The 23,042-nt window shown below is 49.4% G+C and overlaps 1 protein-coding gene across 2 annotated transcripts in view; it reads left to right on the plus strand.

Moving 5' to 3' along the window:
- LOC132910172 (protein dachsous) overlaps window positions 1-22,979 on the plus strand; it is a 214,198-nt gene extending 191,219 nt beyond the window's left edge. For both annotated transcript variants that reach the window (XM_060965691.1, XM_060965692.1), the window contains exons 6-17: window positions 791-1,199; window positions 3,788-4,066; window positions 4,442-4,665; window positions 4,964-5,630; window positions 5,795-6,145; window positions 8,618-8,944; window positions 9,030-9,516; window positions 12,269-13,214; window positions 13,308-13,593; window positions 16,731-17,027; window positions 19,045-19,501; window positions 19,575-22,979. In XM_060965691.1, coding sequence (XP_060821674.1) covers window positions 791-1,199; window positions 3,788-4,066; window positions 4,442-4,665; window positions 4,964-5,630; window positions 5,795-6,145; window positions 8,618-8,944; window positions 9,030-9,516; window positions 12,269-13,214; window positions 13,308-13,593; window positions 16,731-17,027; window positions 19,045-19,501; window positions 19,575-21,903 — 7,059 coding nt within the window. In that variant the 3' untranslated portion in view covers window positions 21,904-22,979. The remainder of the gene's footprint in view (window positions 1-790; window positions 1,200-3,787; window positions 4,067-4,441; window positions 4,666-4,963; window positions 5,631-5,794; window positions 6,146-8,617; window positions 8,945-9,029; window positions 9,517-12,268; window positions 13,215-13,307; window positions 13,594-16,730; window positions 17,028-19,044; window positions 19,502-19,574) is intronic.
- Window positions 22,980-23,042: the final 63 nt, after the last annotated feature.

The raw sequence follows: 23,042 nt of genomic DNA on the forward strand, positions 1-23,042 counted from the left end.
ATATCTTAGCCGCGACCAGAAGAGAGACGAACAGAGAAAGAAACTCGGGGAGATAGTAGGGGGAAGCAGCAGCTAGCAAGAGTAACTTGGCTTACAGTGAGGGTAACCCTTCACCCGCCGCGAACTAATAACGTACAGTTAGACACATTACTGCCTGCTCCCACGTCAGGTTCTCCTTCTAATGGTGGTCGATCTCTACTCTTCCTCCCTCTGTGCCGCTGCTGCCGCCGCCGCCGCCGCCGCCACCGTTTCGTCCTTCTTCCTTCACAGATGAGAAGACGAGTGCCGATCCTTTCTATCCTCGTCCTCGTCCCTCCGCCCTTCGCGCTCGTCGCCTTTTCTTCCTTGTGGTTCGCCATCCATCATTGCCCGTGCGCCAGCTTCGTGCACGGGATACCAAGTTATATACCCTCGATCCTATGTTTCTTCTTCTTCTCCGACCTCCGTAATTCACGATCCTCCCGCACTGGAAAACATCGACCGGTTCGAACGCATTTAGGGTTCGCGGACTTTGGGTGCGTTTAATTAATACGGAACGACCGGATCGACTGGTCTTGTCTCCTCGCCGCCTCTTTCTCCCTGCATGCCACCTCGCCGCCGCCGCCTTCTTTTTCATCGATCTCATCGGCTTTTTTTCGTCTCCTCGAGAAACGTTTACATCGCAGAAATTCAGATTTCTCCCCCTTTGCGCGGCCGAGGAAGTATCGTAATTGTCGTACTCGTTTTTCCGCTGTATCGACCTACCTAAAAACACGCTCGTAAAACAAACTTGTTCCTGTCCTCTACATAGATTCTTCAAGTGACCGCGGTGGACCTTGATACGGGCAATAATGCGAGGCTGAGTTACCGTCTTCAAGGATCAACGGCCTTCCGGATCAGTCCGAACACCGGTTGGATTTACCTTGCGCAGATTCTCGATCGCGAGACCCTGGATCGGCACGCGCTGACGGTTCTCGCGACCGACAACGGTTCTCCGGCCGCGACCGCGAGCGCTTCCGTGCTGGTCACGGTGCTCGACGACAACGACAACGATCCTCGATTCGAGAAGGATTTTTACGGATTCGACTTGTTGGAGAATCTACCCTCGGGTACGCTGGTCGGATCCGTGAGTGCCTCTGATCCCGATCTTGGGAAAAACGCCCTGCTCAGATACGCGGTGGTCCAGGCCAACAGCAGTTTCACCGTCGATCCTGATACAGGTAAGATCTTTTTCTCCCTTCTGACTTTCTTCCTCTGTTTGCATAACCGATATTAATCCGGTGCGCGCGTACTTACTTGTTTCTCGTCCAACCGACGCTCGAGTGTTTACGAACGCTGTCAGCCGACTATGATACAGCTGATACAGCTATGAGCGCTCGAACGTTCAAACAAAAAAATCCCACACGTCTAGAACCGTCCAGGAAAATATCAAGGAATTCTATATGTTGTTCGAATTTCCGATAGAATTAACATACCATGATATCGAACGCAGTTCGGTACGATATTGAACACGCGCGCGTTCCACATTTACAGCTCGATGTTCCTTTTTTATAGAGTGACACACATGTTGGAAAGGAATTTACGCGATCGCGTCACGTCTCTAGCTTTCTAGCGCAGAAAGAAAGGAACGACGCGTATTCGAATCGAATTCGAACCGGGCGTTGAGCAAGGTGTGAATAAAAGGAAGAAAGAAGCGATTAATTTTCTAAATAGCCCTCGGCCATCGACGGTGTTAATTTACGCGTTGCTCTTACGTCAACTCGGGAACGGTCCTGGTGGTGTTGCGTACCATTGTTAAACAGCGGTACCCTGCACGATTGTGCAAGCCTTTAGAAGCACCAGACAGAAACGACACGATAGATCTTCAGACGCGGGTTTCGTAAGTCCTCGAAAACGCTTAATGAAATCGGCTTCCACGGTGCGCACAAAGCTCTGTCGTTCGTTCTGGTGGACGCGCGTCTCTCGGCTTTGGCGCGCGTTCAAGATTTATAGCGGTCGAAGTGGAAGAAAAAGAAGCGAAGGAGCGTAAATTTATTTTTGATACGAATGCCTTTAATTGGAAGACCATACAACGCAATATCGGAGATACGAACAGTGGCGCGATTATTTCGTTTTTGTAACATCTCCCCTGCTTCGTGGATATCAAAGTATAATCCCGTAAGAGTGGTGCTTTCACCTTACCGGCGTGTAACGAATCACCAGAAAGGGCCCGGGTTCAGCACACACCGCGAAACGAGCACGCACGCTGCCTCTCGTATGCTACGCGCATACGTGCTTTGATTGGCATGCGACACGAGAGTATTTGTGTACATGCTGGTTCGAGACCAGGCCGGTCTTCCTCTCGTATCCACGAGAAGTCTCGCTGGTCGGTGCACCGGCCTGCCTGTTTGCAGAGGAGGGATTCTTCTCCAGTCATTCCAGTGCGAACCTTCGCTACAGAGAAATAAAAATAACCGTTGGCTCTCTCTGCCGGAAGTATCCAGTTGTCCCGTCGCAGCGATACTTGTATATTAATCTTTGGTTTCGGAAGATTCTACTCGACTTGTGCACGTTGCCACCGATAGTCATGCGAGAAATTAGCGGAAAACCAAATAGCGGTGAAACGCAGGAAATCATGGAGCGGTTGGTCGGTTGGCCAGTTTCGGTATATGTTTCACAGCTTCCAAGAAATCTCTTATTGATCGTGGCGGCGCGGAACGAGTTTCCCTAACGCAGTCTCGGAAGAGCATGGATTTCCAAATATTGGAAGAAACGCGCGGGAACGGAAAGAGAGCCGGTTCCTGAAGGGGGCAAAGAAGTTCGTCGCACGGTCCCACGGTTAACACGAGAAACGCATTAGCACGCGTCCTACGATATACTTCTTATTGTTCCGCGATGGTATCCCTCGATGCCGGCTCGTTTGCATGTTCCTCCGTCGATCGTTTGTCTTCTAAACGACGAGTACGGCGACGTCGACGGGGTTCTGTCGGCGCTGGTAGACGAGGTGGACGCGTCGGACTGGACTAGGTACGTCGAGAATTCGTAGAGGCACGCGGGTGTCTCGTGTGTCCTACGAACACCGAAGCCCTTCCTTCGACCCCTTATACGAATTGTTTTCCCCATTCCTTTCCACATCTTGGAATAGTTTTGCTCGGTCGGCTAGGCGCTTGCTTAATTACCCATTAATGCGCCGACCCGTCGAAAAGACAGCCCGAGAAGACTCCCTCTCTCCTTTTTACTTTTCTTCTTTCTGTTCCTTCTTTCTTTCGATCTCCGCCTCCTCCTTCTCGTCCTGTTCCTTCTTCCTCCTCTTCTCTTTCTCTTCCTTCAGCCCCCCTACCCTTCGTAACTTTTGCGGTCCGTCTGTACCGCGAGATACGTAATTACAGCGGTGCTCGTTACACGCGCGACTGTGTACGCATCCGTATTGCAATTATAATATGCGAGAGGAGGACGGAAACGAAATACGATAGCCAGTGTCGAGGCGCGACCAAGGAATTCGAGCGTTCGAACGGACGTTTCTTAGCGATCGTACGAATAGCGATTATCCAATTAATCGTTCCTGTCCAGAAAAATTAATAAGGTCGATTTCCTTACACAATGTCGGCCGGTGATCGTCCGCCCGACGTACGTACACGAATTCTATTTCAAGATATTTATGGCATTTCTATCTCATTTATACGCGGTTTCTCGCTCCGTATCACCATCTACTTCTTGCACCGATCTAGAGAATCGGTGCGGTGAATCGATATAAATACGAGTGGGAAACGTCTTGGATATCTTAGAAAATGAACGAAACGCGACTCATCTTTTCGTTCGTGATTTTCAGGCGAGATCACGACTAAAGAGCCGCTGGATCGGGAAACGAAGGGAGTGCACGAGCTGGTCCTCGAGGCACGAGATCAAGGAACCCCGTCCAGAGCGGCAAGGGTACCATTGAAGGTTACCGTACTGGACGTGAACGACAACTCGCCCGAAATCGTGGATCCTCAAGGGGACGTGGTGAGCGTCAGGGAGGAACAACCACCGGGAACGGAAGTAGCGAGGGTTAGAGCGTTGGACACGGATCTCGGCGAAAATGCGTCCGTAACCTACACGATTTTGAAAGGTAATGCGTTACAGCCGAAGAAACACGGATCGAATCGAAGCGATTTCGTCTCGATCCACGAAAAGGAAGAAAGCGCGCTCGAAGAAATTAGTTATCCAATTACCAAGACAATTATGCACGGTCTTAAAGACGAACTCGAACGGGTTGTGTTTATACGGTCTCGTTAGGATTGCCATCCGATTTTCTCAAGAACGTTTACGAGTCGTTTCGACCCTTTCGAGCCAGTCGGATACATGCTTAACGAGTTTGAATAACCGTAATATTGCTATTTCCTTAATGGTGTTTTAACGTTATTCGTTCTCACTGTCGAGATCACGCGAGTTTTTCACCGAGTGTCGATTATCGTACTCTCACGACTAACCTTGACCTCCACAGACCGAGACTCGGATGGTTACAACGTTTTCACCATTGATCCGATCACCGGCATGATCAGAACGAAGGCGGTTCTCGATCACGAAGAACGAAACGTATACCGGGTGTCCGTAAAGGCGACGGATGCAGGCCGACCACCGCGGCATGGTATACGCGCGTTAAGAGTCGAGGTTTTAGCGCTGGCGGATAACCGGCCGACCTTCACCAGCAGCAGTCTTGCCTTTAACGTGAGTATCATCGACCTCGTCGCCACCGCTATGCAACTTTCGTTCACTGGTCGATTCATTCGGATTTTTCGCGCGATTTATGAGCATCGTGGCTGATAAAGCATCTCGTAGGATGGGCGCGCGCGCACATTCGAAGGCGTTCAAGCATCGACAACTCTTCTTTCGCAAAGCGGTAAAAAGTTAATTACGGAGGAAAGGGATAAATTTTAAAGGGGCACTTTAAATCGGAATCAAACTATTGCTTCGGCTTTTACGATCCTACTAATTAGGAAAAAATCGCGTAACTCGATTCGTTTAGGTGCGCGAGGACGCCAGTATCGGACAAGCGGTGGGATCGGTGTCGGGAGCAGGTCCAGCAGGCCGCGTGGCCTTCACCTTGGATTCCCTGACACCTATCAGCGAGTTCCCAGCATTCGATGTGGATCGTAGCTCCGGTCAGCTGGTGGTCGCTCATTCTCTCGACCGCGAAAACGTTAGTGAATACCACCTAGAGATTCGCGCATTGGACACCACGTCGATCGGCAACCCTCAGAGCATCGCAGTTTCGGTGAAGATCGTGATCGAAGACGCAAACGACAATCCACCCCGATGGCCGCAGGATCCGATAACCGTTCGAGTCTCGGAGAAGGCGGTGATCGGTTCTACCATCTACAATTTGACGGCCATCGATTTGGACAGCGGTTTGAACGGCGATCTTAGATACGGTCTGGTGGCCGAATTTCCATCGAGAGGCAGTTTTGCGGTCGATTCGCTGACCGGCGCTCTAACCTTGGCCAGGCCTCTCGACAGGGAGGAAAGAGCCGAGTACATGCTGATTTTGAAGGCGTCCGATCGCGCTCCTCCCGGCGAGCAACTAGCCTCGACCGTGACCGCGAGGATCATCGTGCTCGACCAGAACGACAACGACCCGGTTTTCGTTGCTCCGGAATCGACCAAAGTCGCGGTCACGCCGGACCTCTTACCAGGTGAGTGACTCTCTGCTATGCGATTTTAGCTCTCTCGGGCAAGAGCAACGAATGAGTTTAATCGAATCTTAAACACGTAGAGATCCTTCACTTTGCCGCGCTAACGCGCACAGACGGGCGATTCAATTACAAAGCTGCATTATCGTAAATTGGCATCGTTGCAGGAGCGATGCTCGTGAGAGTAGTCGCCGTGGATAAAGACGCAGGTGACAATGGCCGTGTATCGTATGTGATTACATCGGCGAACGAGGAGGCGAGATTCTCGGTGGGTTACGAATCTGGTATAGTGAGCCTGGAGAGGCCGATGGTAAGGTCGACGGAGCTGGAGATTACGGCGAACGATCACGGTTCCCCACCGCGCAAGTCCACTCTCAGGCTGATTCTGACGTTGGCTTCTGGACAGACCAACGGACCTCCTCGGCTACTGCTCACCAACCCTGTAGCTAGAATTTCAGAAGACCTCCAGGTCGGAGCACCGGTTCTAAACGTCGCCGGTCCTATCATCGCCGATCAGGGTAAGCGTGCACCGCGATCTCTCTCAAAGAGTTATCGTGGACTGGCGAACCGCGAGCGCGCGGATCGTCAAGATCGCGATTCTCGATTCCATTTTATTCCCATTAAATACGCGAGATAAAACTCGCGTTGGGTTTACAACCGGTCAGTTTATTGATAAATATCCGCCGATGCTCGTATATCACTCGCGAAAGATGATCAGATAGAACCGCGTATATTCGGTTAACGCTTGCAAGGATAATGCGAAGGGACAAAGCCGAACTCGGCTGCCTCGGAACTTATCGATCTCTTTCGCGTACACGCACACACCGCCGTTGTACGACAAGGATGCACGACAGGACCAAAAATGGGGCTCCCGCGCGGCTATCCTTTTAGGTGTTCCGCGAGCGTCCTTATTGTTTCGGTGGTACGTCGCTGCATAAAGTGCCACGGAACAGGAGGGGCTGTCAATTTAGCGCTCCCTATACCAGCGGAAGGTGAAATTACATTCTCCTATCTTGTCCCGGCTTGTGCCCTCTCTTCTCTCGTATCTCTTTCTATCCCTTCTTCTACGTTCTGCTTCACGGATTTTCGAGTTTGGCTGTCGCCGCGCGCCAGCGTTTGCGCGGTTATGTGCCACCTACATTGTCGGACTGCCAGAAAGGAATATAACCGCTGCGAATGGCCACTCCTGCTAATAGGAAAGCTCTGCTATGAAAATACCACGAATAATTGCTTCGAATCTGGCTGGTACCGGACATTATAGTAAATTCAGCGAAACGACTCTCGGTCTGGCTCCCTCCTGTTCGAAAGTGCGTTCCATCCGCGTGCTACGTCTCCGCGTTTTCTTTCTCTCTCTCTCTCCCTCTCTCCCTCTCTCTCACCATTCTCTCTTCTCCCACAATATGGTTGCTTGTCGCGTTAAAAGCTCCTCGGAGAATTCCGCCGATGAGAAAATTTCATCCTCGTAGATAGAGGATCGACGGTGTGCGTTGGGTGTCCGCGCTCCTTGGTGCTCCGCTTTCCTCTTGAGTCCTCCGCTTTGCTTTTCCTCCGCCTTTAGTTCCGGCCGCCGCTTTTCGAATAGAAAAACGGACCGTGAAGCAGATGAGTCAGAGCACGAGCATAATGATCGCTAAAAGCGTGCGCAGAAAATCTGCTAGGTATTCTCGGTCTCGTAGCAAAACATTCTGTACGACCGACAATATGGTATATCGCTCGTTTTGCGCTTATCTAGACCGGTGCCCGTGTATCAGACGAGCGCATTAGCGCACCCTGCAGAACCTGCAAAGGGTTCCGCGTCCCTATGCGATACCCCGAAGGACGAGGTTGCTGTTAGGGGTCCGGAACCGCTAGCGAGCCACCGTGCCGCGACGCAGCAGGGAGGGCGGATGAAAAGGAAGAACGAAAGGGGACAGGGCGAAACAATGGCCGCGTATATCATCGTGCCGCCAGCTTGCCGCAGTACGCATAGGCAAATCACCGGTTCCAACCAACACCGACACCCTCGTACGTGCGGCACGAGCGTGTGCGTGTCGTCACCGTAACTACCGTTCTGCTGCGTCTACGAATACGGAATACACACGAGACCCGGCCAAATGCTCTCCTGGCCACGTTCACGATACGAGAGAGAAATACCGAACGATCGCAAGTGCGTCTCTTTGTTCTATGTTAGCTAAAAGTATTGCCGCGGTAGTTTAATGCGCATCGTCCTTCGGAATTTGAGTATAATAACGAATGCATTAAACTCTGGTTTTCACCGGAAGACGTCACTCCTTCGAGTGAAAACGATGACCACGCGAATGGAATATTCTGTACTCGGGTTTGTTGTAAAGTTCTTTCGTCTCGGCCACACTTTTGATCGTTTACCTTGTACACGGCCAAACGCGACCACCGGTAGGTATTCCTTGAAACGATATTCTTCCTATCCGATTGCGTTTCGCGAATCGAAATCTCGATTTTCTCTTGTATAAATTTTGCAAGCATCCGTAGTTTCACGGTCGTAACGCGTTGAGCATCAAATGCCGGTAACCAAATTGTATAATTGCTGGGGGGGTGGGGCTAAGACCCTTTGCTTTTTATCTCCTTCTTCTTTCTTGTTGTTTCCTACTCACCTCTGGTTTCGAACCGTGTCCGGTAATCGAAAGAACAAAGCTATTTCGCGAATCGAATTTGCTTGGTATATTTTCAGGAATTTACGAAGCTTATCGCCTCGCGCTACGTGTCGATCTTCGAACAAGGGACTCGATCGCTTTCGCTTTAAAGGCACACATTTACGTATGCAAACTGACCGATAATTTCAGATTTTCGGAAAGGACCCGACAGGATAATGGTCTTGCGAGGAAACGAGTCTCGGTCGCGTGGTCCTAATTTCTTGTAACGTGCTTCGGTTGGCCGTAACTTCAAAAAAAAGAGCTTAATTTTATTCCACGCGTCGAATATCCGTAGATGAAAATATCGACTGGAACGTTGACGAAGGTTTGATGATTGCGCAGGTAACGTCAGCTTCAGTATTCCAAGCAACCTGGCTGCGGACAAATTCTCCGTCACACCGAACGGACTAGTGACCCTGCGTGGACCTCTGAATCGCGAGGAAGTCTCCCACTATTCCGTTCCGATTTTGGCAAGGTCCAGCAAGCTGTTGGATATTAGCACGCTCGAAGTTTTAGTCATGGATGAAAACGACAATAGCCCCGAATTTCGACCAGGTTCTTGTTACACGCTCGCCGTACCCGAGAACCAAGGGACTTCCGTGATTCACACGATCGCGGCGGCTGATGTTGACGAGGGAAAAAATGGGGAAATTTATTACAGTATCGTAGGTAAGACACTTCGAAATTCCACCTGCTGTTTCCCTTCGTCTATCTACGCATAAATACAGGCTTCATTGTTCTGTTGGCTTTTTAGGTGGTAACATTGGCGCAAAATTCATCTTGGACTCCATAACTGGGATGTTGTCGATGTCGAATCTAGATCGGGAAGTGGTATCCAAGTACATCCTGACGATTTCAGCCAAAGACAAAGGTCGGCCCAGCTTGGAGACACGATGTAACTTGACCGTAATCGTTCTGGACGTGAACGACAACGCTCCATCATTCGTTCAGAATCAGTATACCGAATCGAGACCTCGAGTACCTGTCCCAAGCTCCGAGTATCCCGGATTCGCTTTGTCCAATGGCTTCTCGTATGGGTCTTCCAATTACCCGACGAACTATTATCCTAGCAAGTACGTGGCAACTATTTCCGAGGATGTGGCACCAGATTCCAGCGTCATGTCCGTGAGAGCGACGGATCCGGATCAAGGAGTGAATGGAAAAATCACCTACGCCATCGGCGAAGAAACGAGCTGGCTATTCAGAGTTGACAACCTAACGGGCGTCATTACAACTGCTGGGTGAGTAACCGATATCCTCTATTTTCAACTATCACAAACGAATTTTTTGTTTTTACTCAGTCTTTACCCGAGAACAATGTCCTCGCTGAGCTTTTAGTGATCTCGGCTTAGTCTCTTTACGTACGTCTTCTCCCTTCTCCCACATTGAATTCTTTCTTTCGCGAGCTCTTCTAGCAAACTAATCTCATCCTGGCGTTAATTACTGCGCAATCTTTATTGCGGGTGAGATTAGGATCGCCGGTGGTATATTACGTCGGTACTGTCATCATAAAACGAGGAGTAGACGCATGGGAGGAGCGGGTAAGATACAGAAATGAAAAAGAACCATTGGACAAGAAGGTGCTGGAGATGGAAGGAGGTGGAAGGTCTAGGAACGTTGTAAAATTATAAAGTCAGTCGATGCGACTCGCGAACGATGCACTGTGGTCGATTAGTTGATTCCATATGCATAACCCGTCGGCACGGATCAACGTGTTCTTCCTTCTCCTGTCTCCTTTCTTCGCCCTCGTCTCCCTTCTCGTCCTTCTCTTCTATGCCCTGTGCGATTATGCGCGCAATAAACTCGTATCGCGAGACGTCGTTAAATCTCTAGACCTTCCGTAGCTTCCGTTCTATCAAGGTCGAACACTGTTAATTAAATTTTACCGAGAGTTTCACGAACTTCGACCTCGTCACCATTCGAATCTTGCCGCGTTATTACTCGCGTAATCCCCAGCGAAACGAAAGCTTCTATATTTTTGTTAGCTCGTTCGTCGGAACGACATCGAATGATACCGGCCGTGCTGGTTCCGTTTTCGATAGAGACGCAGACGGGTACGTAGGATCGTTGAAAAGAGACAAAAAATAGAAGGAGGAGTAGAAGAAGAGGAAGGCAAAAAAGAAAAAGGAAAAGGAAGGAAGAAAAAAGGAAAGGCAAACAAGCAGCAAGCCGAGAAATAGGGAGATCTATAGGATGAAGGGTGTCGGTAGTCGGGAGGAGGCACGCAGAAGCGTACTTTTGCCGCGCGACAGCCGTGTGTCATTTCAGCGGGGCACCATGTGGCATTTCAATGCATTATTTCAGCCGGCAAAAAGCCTGATATGCAAAACCAGATCCCGGTCGGGCCACTCTTTCGCGATCTCTGTCTGCGACTCTTTCTCCGTCCCTTTTTCCTCCCACCACTTGTTCGGACGAACTTTCTTTCTCCGTCGATCGCATCGCGGCTGCTGCCGGCGCTCGTTTCTCTTCTCGATCGGTAGTCACCAACCGCGTGGTTGTATCGCGTTGTTGTTTGTATTGTTGCTATTGCTGTTACCTCGACGGTCCGAGCGGGTTTAGCAGCGCGGAGGTTCACTACGAGTAGGTGTATAAAAGTTCCCCCCTTGTTCGTTCCCAGGACCACCCGGAAGAGATGGGATTGATAACTAACTTGAATAGGAACGACGATTCGGTATTGATAACGTTGCGCATGACGATTAATCGAACCATAGCGGTACGAATCTCGTGAATATCGACGCGACATCATCATAGCGGAGGTGATGATTTTCAAACAGAAGCGATTCGAAGAATATTATCTCGCATCTACAGGGTGTAAATAAAAATAGCCGCGCTCGTATAATCGCACGGCGCGACGGTCAGCAGCGAGAGTCGACTCTCGGCTCTGCTCGGTTAAATCGTAAATAACCGCGTCGATTTTGCGCGCTACCGGCGTACGATTATTATTCCACGCTCGTTAAAGGTTATTACGTGCACATACGAAGCAGGCAGTGCATACGCGGCAAAGACATTGTCGAGCTCAGCCGGTGCTTATCGCCGGCTCGCGAATTCGCAAGGTTCGCGTGACTTTTCCAAGCGGCTAATAAAGACAAAGTCCAACGATACGATAAATTACCCCTGACTCGCTTTATCGCTGCTATCTGACCGGAATTCTAGAAAAAATACCCGACAATTGAATGTTACTCGTTAAACGGTTACTTCCAATGGCAACAAATTATGCATTCGAGTCGTGGGTCGAGCGAAAAATTTGCCACGATAGTATAATTAGATTAGAATTAACATGCGCGATAAAGACGACGTCGCGCCGTTTGGTTCCACGGATGTATCGAAGCAGGAGAGCAATACCTCCTAGCGAGTAAATTCTAGATAGCGGCAAGAGTGCCGGCCAAAGGGAAAAAGATGTTTAAAAACGCGCTGAACTATTCAGCTGAGGAGGCGTAGAAATCCGGAAAAGGAGGGAGAGAGTTGGAGCCCTAAGTCGATATAGCGATTTCTCGAGGCGTATAGCTCACGAGGACTGGGACGCTAAATTCGCTCAGTGGTAACGGCGAAAAAACAGCCAACCTCCCCCGGCTTTCGTGCGATTTAAGACACGAAACGGCGACCAGCGAGCCGCCATGGAGGATCCGCAGAGTTATGGTAATGGCGGACGTGGATTACACAAGATCGCTGTGCACGATTAAGGCTTCCGTCAGACAAACAAGCTATTCGCCGTCGCGCTACGCCGCGCTGCCACCTTCCGCCTTAAATCCGGCCCGTTCTCCTGGTTCGAACAATCGTCAATTGACCGGTAAATCAGAATTAAAGATGCATCTGATGCGCAAGGGAAACGAGCTTCGAACCGAACGTAATTTTCGCCAGTCGCTAGTGTAACCGAGCTTTACGCCTTGTCCGTCCCGCCAAAAAATTCTTCCTTTCCCTTTTGTCCATAATTATCGCGAATTTTCGCAACTCGTTCAATCCATCGAATATCTCTAGCCCGTTTGTTTTCCGCAGCCCCTTGGATCGCGAACGTCAAAGTTCCTATAACTTCGTGGTGGTAGCTACGGACAGCGGCAAGTACGACGCCAGAAGTACCACGATCCCGGTCGAGATTCGAGTGAGCGACGTCAACGATAACGCCCCTGTCTTCGACGAGTATCCCTTTCGTGCCCGCGTGTCGATCGGCACTCAGCCAGAGAAGAACATTCTGCGAGTAGTGGCGACCGACGCCGACGACGGTCCCAATGGAGAAGTGGTCTACTCCTTTCTGCACGAGCAAGAGAAGCCCAAATTCAGGATACACCCAAGCACAGGCGCCGTTACTGCGGCGTTATCCCTGTCGCAGGATAACGGTAAAACGTATCACTTAGAGGTGCTGGCCAGGGACAAGGGAAATCCACCGAAAAGCACTCGAGGATTGATCGAACTGCAAGTCGGAGATCTCGCCGATTTGGCGCCAGTGTTGAAATTTCAAAACGAGTCGTACGAAGTTATTATTCAGGAAAATTCTGCGGCTGGCACCGAAGTGATCCAAGTCTCGGCCGTTCGATCGGACGGTAGGAGGCAACACGTTTCTTACTCCCTTGGATCGGGCAACGACTTTGGCACGTTCACCATCGACGAGGATACCGGGTTGTTACGCGTGAATGATCCCTCTAGGTTGGACGCAGAATTGTGGACCGATATGAGGGTGAAACCAGCGGAGGAACAAACTGATGACAGTCGAACGAATTCATGGGGTAGATCTTTGGAAGGACAGCAATCCAAGGAGAAACCTAGAGAAAGTTCGCAGCATGTGCTCGCTGTAGCTGCTAGAACCAGCGGTCCCGATCCTTTGGAAGCATACGTGAAGGTCGTAGTCAAGGTGTCCGACGTCAACGACAATCCACCGATTTTCACTCAAACACAGTACTCGGCAACGGTCCTGGAAGGCAACGTCAAAGGAGACTTTGTCGTTAAGGTAAAAATCTAACGTCGATATCTTAACAATAAGTAAAAGTTTCCACTAGCTTGTAAAGTAGAGGCGTGTAATACACGTGTTTCGTTTGCGTAGCTTTCGGCCAGCGATGCGGACCAAGGGATGAACAGCAGAATCTTGTATCACATCGTTGACGGTAATCCGGACAATGCATTCACCATCAGTCCACCATACAGTGGCATAGTTCGAACCAATATCGTTCTCGATCGTGAAATACGAGAGAAATATAGACTAACGATAATTGCGACGGACCAAGGAAATCCTCAGTTGACTGGAACGGCTGCTCTCAGCGTCCGCGTGATCGATATCAACGACAATCAACCAACTTTTCCAGAGCACAGTATCATCTCCGTTTCCGAAGGTAAGCCACGTTAATTATCACTAACGACGCTAAATTAAGGTCAGGAGGATAGCAAAAGATAGGATATAAATGTCATTGAGTTAATTATGCCGGTCGTATAGTTCAATTATGGCGTTTGTTCTTCTCAGCGTACGGTCGAGGCGAAGGTTAATCACCGATTATTTGTCTCATCTGATCGCGATCGTGCGCGAACAAATTACGGGCAAACACGAATACGCGTACACCTCCTTAATTTCGATACGTTGTGCGGCCGGCAATTAGCTCCTTCACGACCAACATGGCGCTCAATAACGATCTTGTTTTTTTTTATCATAATCGTCTAATGGATTGAAATAAAGAAGACGCTCTTCGAAAAGAACGATCGAACGTTCATATTCGTTTACTATTCTATTTTATGTGGAATTCGTTAGCATCGATTCGCTCAAGTTGTAAACGACTTTGTTGAAAGATCGGTTGGTCGGAAGTAGAAAGAGATGTTTCCGCGTGGCAAAGCCGAGGGTATCTTGTGAGAGGCGAAACGCTCGAGAACGCAAGTGTACGAAAGAGAAAAGGAGATGGAATCAAAGAAAGGGGAAAAGTAAGAGTAATGGAAAAAAGAAAGGGACACAAATACCAGAGGTAGGAGTGCATACTACTCTCAAAGTATAAAGTTAAGTGGGAAAGGATTTATGCCGGCATTAAAGTCCAACTGTTCGGAACAATCTGCATAACTTAGGCGAGGCTGCGAACGCCCGTTTGAATAGTTCGCGGTCTTCGTTCTTCCTGTTGTTCCACGCTGTTTGTCCTTCGCATTCGTTTCATATTGCTCCCCATTGACAGATACGATTCAATGGAACAGCACCGAGCGAAGGTGGCCTCCAGTTTAACGCGTAAACGCTCTCGCGTTGCTACCCTTTTGAGCAGACCTGCTTTTTCACTGGAGTAACGATGAAAATGTTAAAGAACATGGCATGAAAGAAGGTGATAGAATGTAAAGGATAGATGAACAGACTGTATGTGAAAGTAATTGATCAAAGCTACACATAGATCAATTTTCTAATAGTCTGATATCTTTTTCTCTGCGCTTTCTGCTGTCTTCGAACGACGAGATTTAAACGCGCTTCGTATTCTTCACTTCGTTCTCTTGTGCCTCTCATCCTTCCGCTCTTAGTATATGCGAGTACTTCCCCTTCTCCTGCTCCTGTTCTTCTTTTCTTCTTTCGTCCACGTTTTTGTTGTATTCTTTTTGATTGTTCGTTGTTTTTTTCTTGTCTTATCGGTCTTCCTTTTGATTTTTACTGTACATTTTTAAGGTTCAACGCAAAATAACGTGCGCTCTCACGCGAACGGAATAACGTGAGATCGCTATCTACTTTGTATCATCGTAAAACTTGAACGCGCTGTAAACCAGACTACTACATAGCAGGCCTATTGAGGATGCAGCATTCGATAGAATTTAAATAGCGCGATCGCCTAACGTGTTAAATATGCAGAAACGTGGCAGCCTTTTTACGTGCTTATTATCGCCTCAAAGGTTTGACTACGTATCCCTTTGACAATGACGTGGGAGGCCTCGATGAAGGTGTCTGCGCCCGTTGCGAATCGATCGATTGCGAAAAATTTGGTCGTGGCATAAAGTAATCGATGAAATCGAGCACACGATTACTTCATTGAACCGCGCGCTAATGAAAAACGATCTCGTAGTCGGGCCCGTTCATATTTTAGCGAAGCGCATGATAATTGTTTTTAATTATCCCGGTGAACGTGGCGTATGTAATTATCGTTCGGCCTAAAACGAGAGGTGCGGTTCGCCGATGTTTGATAGCCCACGCCTTTGTTCCTGAAGGGCCTTCCTTCGCGTCCGCTAGATGGGAACACGTACGCGGCTGCACACGTACACGTGTATCCAAAGGAGGATTTAATCGACAGCATCGATCGTATCGGTTCCGAAAGTGGCACTGACACGAGAAATCGAAACAATGGTAGACCACCGAAGAGCGCATTTTCCGTACAAGGAGCACATCTCCGACATCGTATTCGTATTTACGCAGCCAATCCGCGAATACCGAGGACCTCCGGTAATCAGAATTACCGCGATATAACTTACGGAGATCGAGTAGTACCCGATGTGAATTTATATATTTCGCGAGCAACGAGTTTTACCACGTGCTGGTTGCCTGCTCTCTCAGCCTGTTTCTTGGAATATCGCGGGCTCGAAGAGAGAAACGGAAACGCGGACGAGAACGTCCACCGATAGAGAGATCTTTGTTTCGACTTCCGTGGCATGACGCGCGGCGTGGCGGAGGAACACTACCGGCATGGCGCGGCGCGGAGCTCGTACAGTGTGAGCCACGCGTTCATTCAGGGCCGTGGCCGCTCTCGAAACCGATTTACACGACTTTAACGATCACCCGTGAAATTTACGAGCGAACGCTGCCGCGTGCCAACTAGTCCCCGAGTCATTCGAACGCGTCATTTCATCGCAAAATAATTCCTTTATCGGCGCGTGTATCGCTCTGCTCGTCCTTCATGTCTCTCCAGTCTCTATCGTTTCGCGAAATTCTATTTTAAACGTTATCGTTCCTCACAGTAACGACGATACTTTTGTTTGGAGGGCCGATTTCTAATATCCAGTGGCCGCTCGTAGATAGCTCTCTCACAATTTGCTCACGGCAAACTGCAGATTATCGCCTACGATCCGCAGACCAAATCTTCGCCAAGCGTTCTTCTTAGCACCAGCGAGATAGAGAGAGCCGATAAGTAAGGATTCAATGCATTTTAAACGCGACTCCCTCGAACTGTCTTTAACTTCGCGGAAGAGCTCGGTCTGGCTCGGCCGAGATTGCAACACCGCTCTATATATATATATAATACTCTGTATACGTATCGCACATGATCGTCTGGCGGTGACAAAGTGGCTTCTGGCCGAAAATAAAAAGATCAAGGGAAGCGGGTTGGCCCGTATAACGACGCCATTCATCAGTAACAACGGAGTCTGGCATTGTACCACAATGAACTGGCTGCCATTCGATGTTCCAGTTAAATGGTTCATCAAGAGCGAACGTTCTGTGTCGGTCGACGAACTTAACGATATTTTCCTCCCGATTTCAGTAAAATTCTAACGAGTTGAATTTCATTTGCGATATGTTTTGCGTTAGGTACCGCGGTTGGCACTGTCTTAACCACCATCACGGCGAACGACGTGGACAGCTCCCCGGCTCTGACCTATCGATTTGGTAACGTGACCAGCCCTGGTCCTTTCAGTATCGATAGATACGGAGGCAAAGTCGTTCTCCGAAGACGTTTGGATGCCGAAACACGGTCGGAATACAGCTTGCAAGTTATCGCCAGCGACGGTGTTCACGAGGCGACCACGGACTTGATAGTTCGTGTCACGGATCTCAATGACAACGCTCCACGGTTCCAGCAATCCGCTTACATCGCCACGCTGCCTGGTAAGTAATTTTCGTGGCCGTTTTCTTCGAATCCGCGAATCGGAATTCGCCACGTACCGTACCAACCTGATCGGACAGTTTCCTGCGAAGCGAAGGTAATAGACTCGTGTGAACGTTGAAGGAGAAGAGATCGCAGTGAACTGTACATAGCTACGAGTTGCAATCTATTCGGTCAATATTCCGTCGAAGGAATCGCGGACGAAAGAGGCTCGAAGAAACGAGGGAAAGGGAGAGAAAGACGTCGAGGGGGACGACGACGGCCCGAGGCAAGTCTCTCGGCGCGAAATAAACGCGAGTTTAAAAACTGGTTTTTAGTAGACACACGTTGTCTTGTTGCCCGTGTTCCAAACTCGAATTGACACCGCGCCAAGATAAAGCGCGGAAAAGAGATGCGAAGAGAACGGAAGAAGCCGGACGAGGGGAGACGAGCATCGAAAACGACGAAAAGGAAAGGAGAATGGAAGGATGAAGGAGAGGATCGATGAAAAGCTAGCTACTCGAACGCCGAAGGGAGCACACAGCGAGCAGAGAATAGAGAGGGAGAAAGGGGGTCGGGTGAAAAGGAATGGCAAAGACGGCATGGGGAAGGGACGAAGGGGGGAGGGGAAGGGAGAGGGAGAGGAAGCAGAAGGGAGACGAGGAGAATTGCGAACGCCTCGCACATAAATAAACGCGAGGACACCGTTTGCGAGGCAGCCGAAAAGCCGCCTTCGTTGCAACCGCCGGCCGAGATCGCCGGCTTCGAAGACTCTCGAAACTTATTAAAAATACATAGGCCCGCGCCTAATGGTGCATTTGGGTGGGCGGCAGAGGGGTGACAGGGGAGGCTGGATTGGCAGGAGGTGGACGTGGAAAGAGTTGAAAGGGGGGAGCTCCGATGGTGACTGCCTCGCGAATTTGCATCTTTCTTTTCGTCTCCTCTCGGGCTTCGCCGCGTAGATTCGTAAATAGAGTGGGAAAGTCAAGAGCGACGTTTTAAAAAATACTCTCCTCCGCAATTGATCGATGACGCCGCTTTTAGTGGGGCTATTTCGTCGCGGGATTTCCAGAGAATAGGCGAGCAAGGTTTAATTTTCTCGCTGACACTCTTTCCGATCTCTCACTAAGGAGGAATTGTGCGCAGATCATTTATATCGTGATAAACGAACGAGGAAGACGGGTTAATCTGGCGATTATCAAAATCGTATTAAACTGTCTGAGGAAGGCAGGATATATTCCGAAAAGAAGGTGGGATTAATGAAGCTCGGCCAGTAATAAGAATTCGTCCCACTGCAAATCGTGATGCGAACACGCATACTCCACGGTCATACGCGTCTCGCAATAATTATAGAGTACCTGTCACTTCTCGGTTCAAATTCCCTTTCCTCCGAGGTCGTCCTACCTCCTCACCTCGGACATCCCCAAGGGGGTGCGCGTTTACCAAGTTTTATTTCAACCTCCCCTCCTCCCCGTCTTTCTTTCTCTCTCCTGTTTCATTCCAGCTTTCTTCTTTGTCTTCCTTTTTCGCTTTAGGTCGCAACTTGGCACATTAATGCCGAGTTATCCGACGATTTGAAACGCATCGAAATGATTTTTGTAGCTGCGGAGCTGCTCCATCCTGCTGGCCCCACGGCTCGCCCGAGCGATTTATATAACTGGTTATTATTTCATACTTCCGTTCAGCCCGATGTCAGGACGGCTTATCCTCCTCCTTTACCAAGAAAAGAAAGAACTTAGTTGGTGGTGGCGGTGGTGCTGCTCGAGGACGTGGTACCTCCAACAAAAAGAGGTGGAGAGGGTACTTGACCTCGCGCCCATGATCCCTCGATCTTTGTCCCGCACGCTTTTTCAAGTGTACTCTCCCGAAGCGACCGACGATCGATTCCCAATACGTCGGTGCAAATACTTAGCTTTTTTCATCTACATTCCGCTTTATCGTACTCTCGATATAGGGAAAGTTCGTACGGTTGCCTACGGCCGATAGCTCCTTCTCTCTTTCTCACATTCATCGTTCTTTTTTTTTTTTTTTTTGTTGCAGAAGGAAGAGGGGACTTGCAAGAAATTCTGACGGTAAACGCGACCGACGACGATCTTACAGAGGACAACAGTCGAGTACGATATTATCTGCTGAAAGCTACCAAAGGTTTCTCGGTGCATCCTGCAACCGGCGTTCTGACGGTTAATCGTACCGCGATACCAAGACCTTTGCCCAAAGAGGTGGAGTTGGCCATCGTAGCGGAAGATTACGGCAAGCCACCGGCCTCGTCCATATGTTCCGTCGTCGTACGATTGAGCAGCTTGAAGAGCAGCTTACCTGGCAAAGAGTACAAGGTCACCGCAAAAGAAAATACGTTGAAGGGCACCACTTTGATGAGATTGTCCGACGTGGACCTTTTGGACGGCGCCATCGTGGCCGGCGATGACAGCGGAACGTTCGAAATATCCAGAGGCAAATTGATTCTCTCCAAAACGCTCGACAGAGAAACGAAAGACAAGTAAGGACGATCGATTTTTAACGTTTTCGTAGGAATTCCAATTTGGTACTAACGAGGGTTATGAATTTTTCAGATACGTTTTACGACTAGGCTCCAAGAACGAAAACATGACAACCGGGTCGCTGGTAGGAGACGAACCTGTTACGGTAATCATTACGGTGGAAGACGTGAACGATAATTACCCTCGTTTCTTGGAGGATCTTCATCAAGTATCGATCAAAGAGAACGCAGCACGCGGTACCACGGTGGCCATGTTGCGCGCCAAGGACGACGATCTGGCTGGCAGCGTGGCTGCGAATTTAGTGTACGAAATTACTTCCGGTAATGACGGTGGCCTGTTTCGCGTGGACAAAACCACCGGCGCTGTTCAAGTAAACGCAACCCTGGACTGCGATCTCGAACCAGACATTCATAATCTAGTGGTCATGGCGTGCGACAGCGATCCAGTTTCTCCTCTGTGCGCTTTGACGAGGCTTCGTATTCACCTGGAGGATGTGAACGACAATTCACCCAAGTTCCCAGTCTCTGAATATCTGGAATTCGTCGGAGAGAACGAACCGATCGGGACGATCGTGTTTTCCGCGCGAGCCTCGGACTTGGATCGCGGTATATTTGGATCTTTGAACTATTCCATCGTATCTGCCGCGGCAACCGGATTTTCCGATATCGACGATAGCTGGAAATTGTTCGCTGTAGATGGAAAATCCGGCACGGTGACGACGCGCGCTGTCTTCGATTACGAGCTGCGAAACAGATACGCATTCACTCTACGTGCAACCGATACAGGTGGCCGAACGGCAGCCGTCAGAGTCCGAGTGGAGATCGAATCCAGAGATGAATTTTACCCACAATTCACAGAAAGAATGTACAGATTCGGTATTAGAAACGGAGCACAGGTGATCCCTGGAACGGTGATCGGCCACGTAACAGCAACAGATCGAGACAAAGGTCCCGACGGACGAGTTGTTTATCAACTGACCTCGCAACATCCTTATTTCAAACTGAATCGCACCACAGGCGCGTTGATCGTGAAGCAGAAGCTGGTGCACATCGATATGGACGTGGAGGAATCGTCGAGGTTAGTGGTCAGTGCCAGTTCCGGTAGACAGGGCTCTTTGTCGAACATGACAGTGGTAGAAATCACTTTGACGGATGATAGCGACGTGAACGAAGCTAGAGGCGCGACAGCTTTGGCTACCCCGAACGATGTTGGGTCTAACATGGCAGTCGCAGCGACCGGGGGTCTAGCCGATTGGGCGTTAGGTTTATTAATCGCTTTGCTTCTGTTGGTCGTCGCCTTTGGTGCTATTTTCCTCTATCTTCATCTTCGAAATCGAAGGCATAAGAAACCGGGCACGAAACCGGGTTTAAACGGGGAGAACAATGCCACTGCGTCCAACAGCTACGTGGATCCGAGTGCCTTCGATACTATACCGATTAGAAGCGTTGCCGGGGTAGGTGCAGGAGGAAACGGAGGCTCTGGGAACGGCAATGGTGGTAGCGGCGCTGCTTCTTGTCAATTTGCACCCCCAAAGTACGACGAGATACCACCGTACGGTACCTCTGGTCAATCCGGGCAGCAACAGGCGACTTCGGAATTGTCCGGCAGCGATCAGTCCGGCTCGTCTGGCAGGGGCTCGGCCGAGGACGACGGAGAAGACGAAGAGATTCGAATGATCAACGAAGGCCAACAGACTGGAGACTCGGCCAGTGATCTCTCGGTTCACAATACTCAGGAATATTTAGCCAGATTAGGCATCGTCGACCCTCCGGCTGGTACTCCGAGAAGACCGCCTGAAGCGCTGCCTCTCGATAGCTTACACTTGTTCGAGGACGAGGCCGCTACCGAAGCGGATATCGCCACCTTGATTTATGGGAAAATCGGGGAACCTGGAAGACCGATGTCGGGTTTAGAAGTTCCTGGAGGTCCATCGATGAACGGATCCCTAAGTTCCATTGTTCATAGCGAGGAGGAACTGACTGGATCCTACAATTGGGACTATCTGCTGGATTGGGGTCCTCATTATCAACCACTTGCTCACGTGTTCAGTGAAATCGCCAGGCTGAAAGATGACGCTGCTAGCGTTCAAAGCGGAAATTCCGGAAGCAGCGGCAAGACCAAGTCTGTACATAAAGCACCGCCCCCGCCATTGCTCACTTCCGTTGCTCCTAGGTCGTTGGCGGCTCCCGCGTTAGCCAGGGGCATTCTTCCAAGATCTCCGATCAGCCACGATGCTTCCACTTTCCCATCGGCGGCCCTTAGCCCGAGTTTTTCTCCGTCCTTATCTCCTCTCGCCACTAGAAGTCCTAGTATCAGTCCTTTGGTGCCACCTGCCACTCAAAGGTCCGGTCAAAGTGCCAATAGAGGTATTCCAGTTACCGACGCTGAATTAAGGATCTAACGGTATATCGAAATCATAGTCGCGTTGCGTCAGATATTAGTATTAGTCCCGTTATATCTTGGATCCGGTATCGCGTATATTCGACAGCGTCGATTCGAAAGTTGCGAGTTATATTTTAGGGAATGTTTTAATCGGAGTTTATCGCGTTGAAAGCGTCGTTAACGTATACCCGATTTCGTGTGATTGCAGTATGAGCGCAGTGTGTATAAAATAGAGACTTTAAGTTGACTGACCTTCGACGAGATTCTCGAAGGTGCCAAAGTGCACATTTTTTTATTTCCGCCGTGATAGACACGAACGCCTCTTTTACGCGTCTAGTTGTAGAATCGAAACGAACGTTTGTAGATAATTCCGTATTCTCGTACTCGCGCAACGATCCTAACGTATAGAACGTATGACCTGCGGAAAAGAGGCGATTGCGCGATATTTTTTTAAGCACAGATATACGACTGTTACTTGCCGTTTCGATCGTCGGTCGATCGATAGTTAAAATAATACTCGTTTGTTTGTACATAGAGGAGTCCGAAATGGGCCGCGTAGTCGTTAAGTAATCGTGTAAATAATACTCATACGAAAAAACAAGAAAAAATTGACCACTACGCCTTATAATCAAAAGATAGATTCGATAGCTCCGATAGTCTCGATTCGAAGTCCGTGTCTTCGTGCCATGCCCGTTGAAACGCGCGGCTGTACAGTCACCTTAATTTCGTTAGAGACCGAGGCGAATCGGTCGATCGCTCGAACGAACGTTTCCTCGAGCATGGCGACATCAACGGATTGAAAATGCGTCGACACGAGCGAACTGATCGATCCGATATTCGTGCTCGCGCAACTCCGGAGATACCCTTTCATGCCCCGTTTCATTTCTACTTTGTGCTGGTCTTCCAATTGGAATTTCGATGTAACGGAAGACGACAACGTTTTTCTCAGCCAGGTATATGTATACATAAAAATATTAGGAAATAGGCATGTCATATTTTGTATAAAAAAAGACAACTCTTTGTACAAAGACTCTTCTGTGAGCCCAGGATTCACTTGACGGTGAATTTTAAATAAATGAATTTTTTAGGAATCTATCGGATTTCTGTTTACAAACCCTATATATCTCATTGTAGGTATTTGAAGGAGACAGGCAAGGA

Source organism: Bombus pascuorum, chromosome 8 (assembly GCF_905332965.1).
Source record: "Bombus pascuorum chromosome 8, iyBomPasc1.1, whole genome shotgun sequence".
NCBI lineage: Eukaryota > Metazoa > Arthropoda > Insecta > Hymenoptera > Apidae > Bombus > Bombus pascuorum.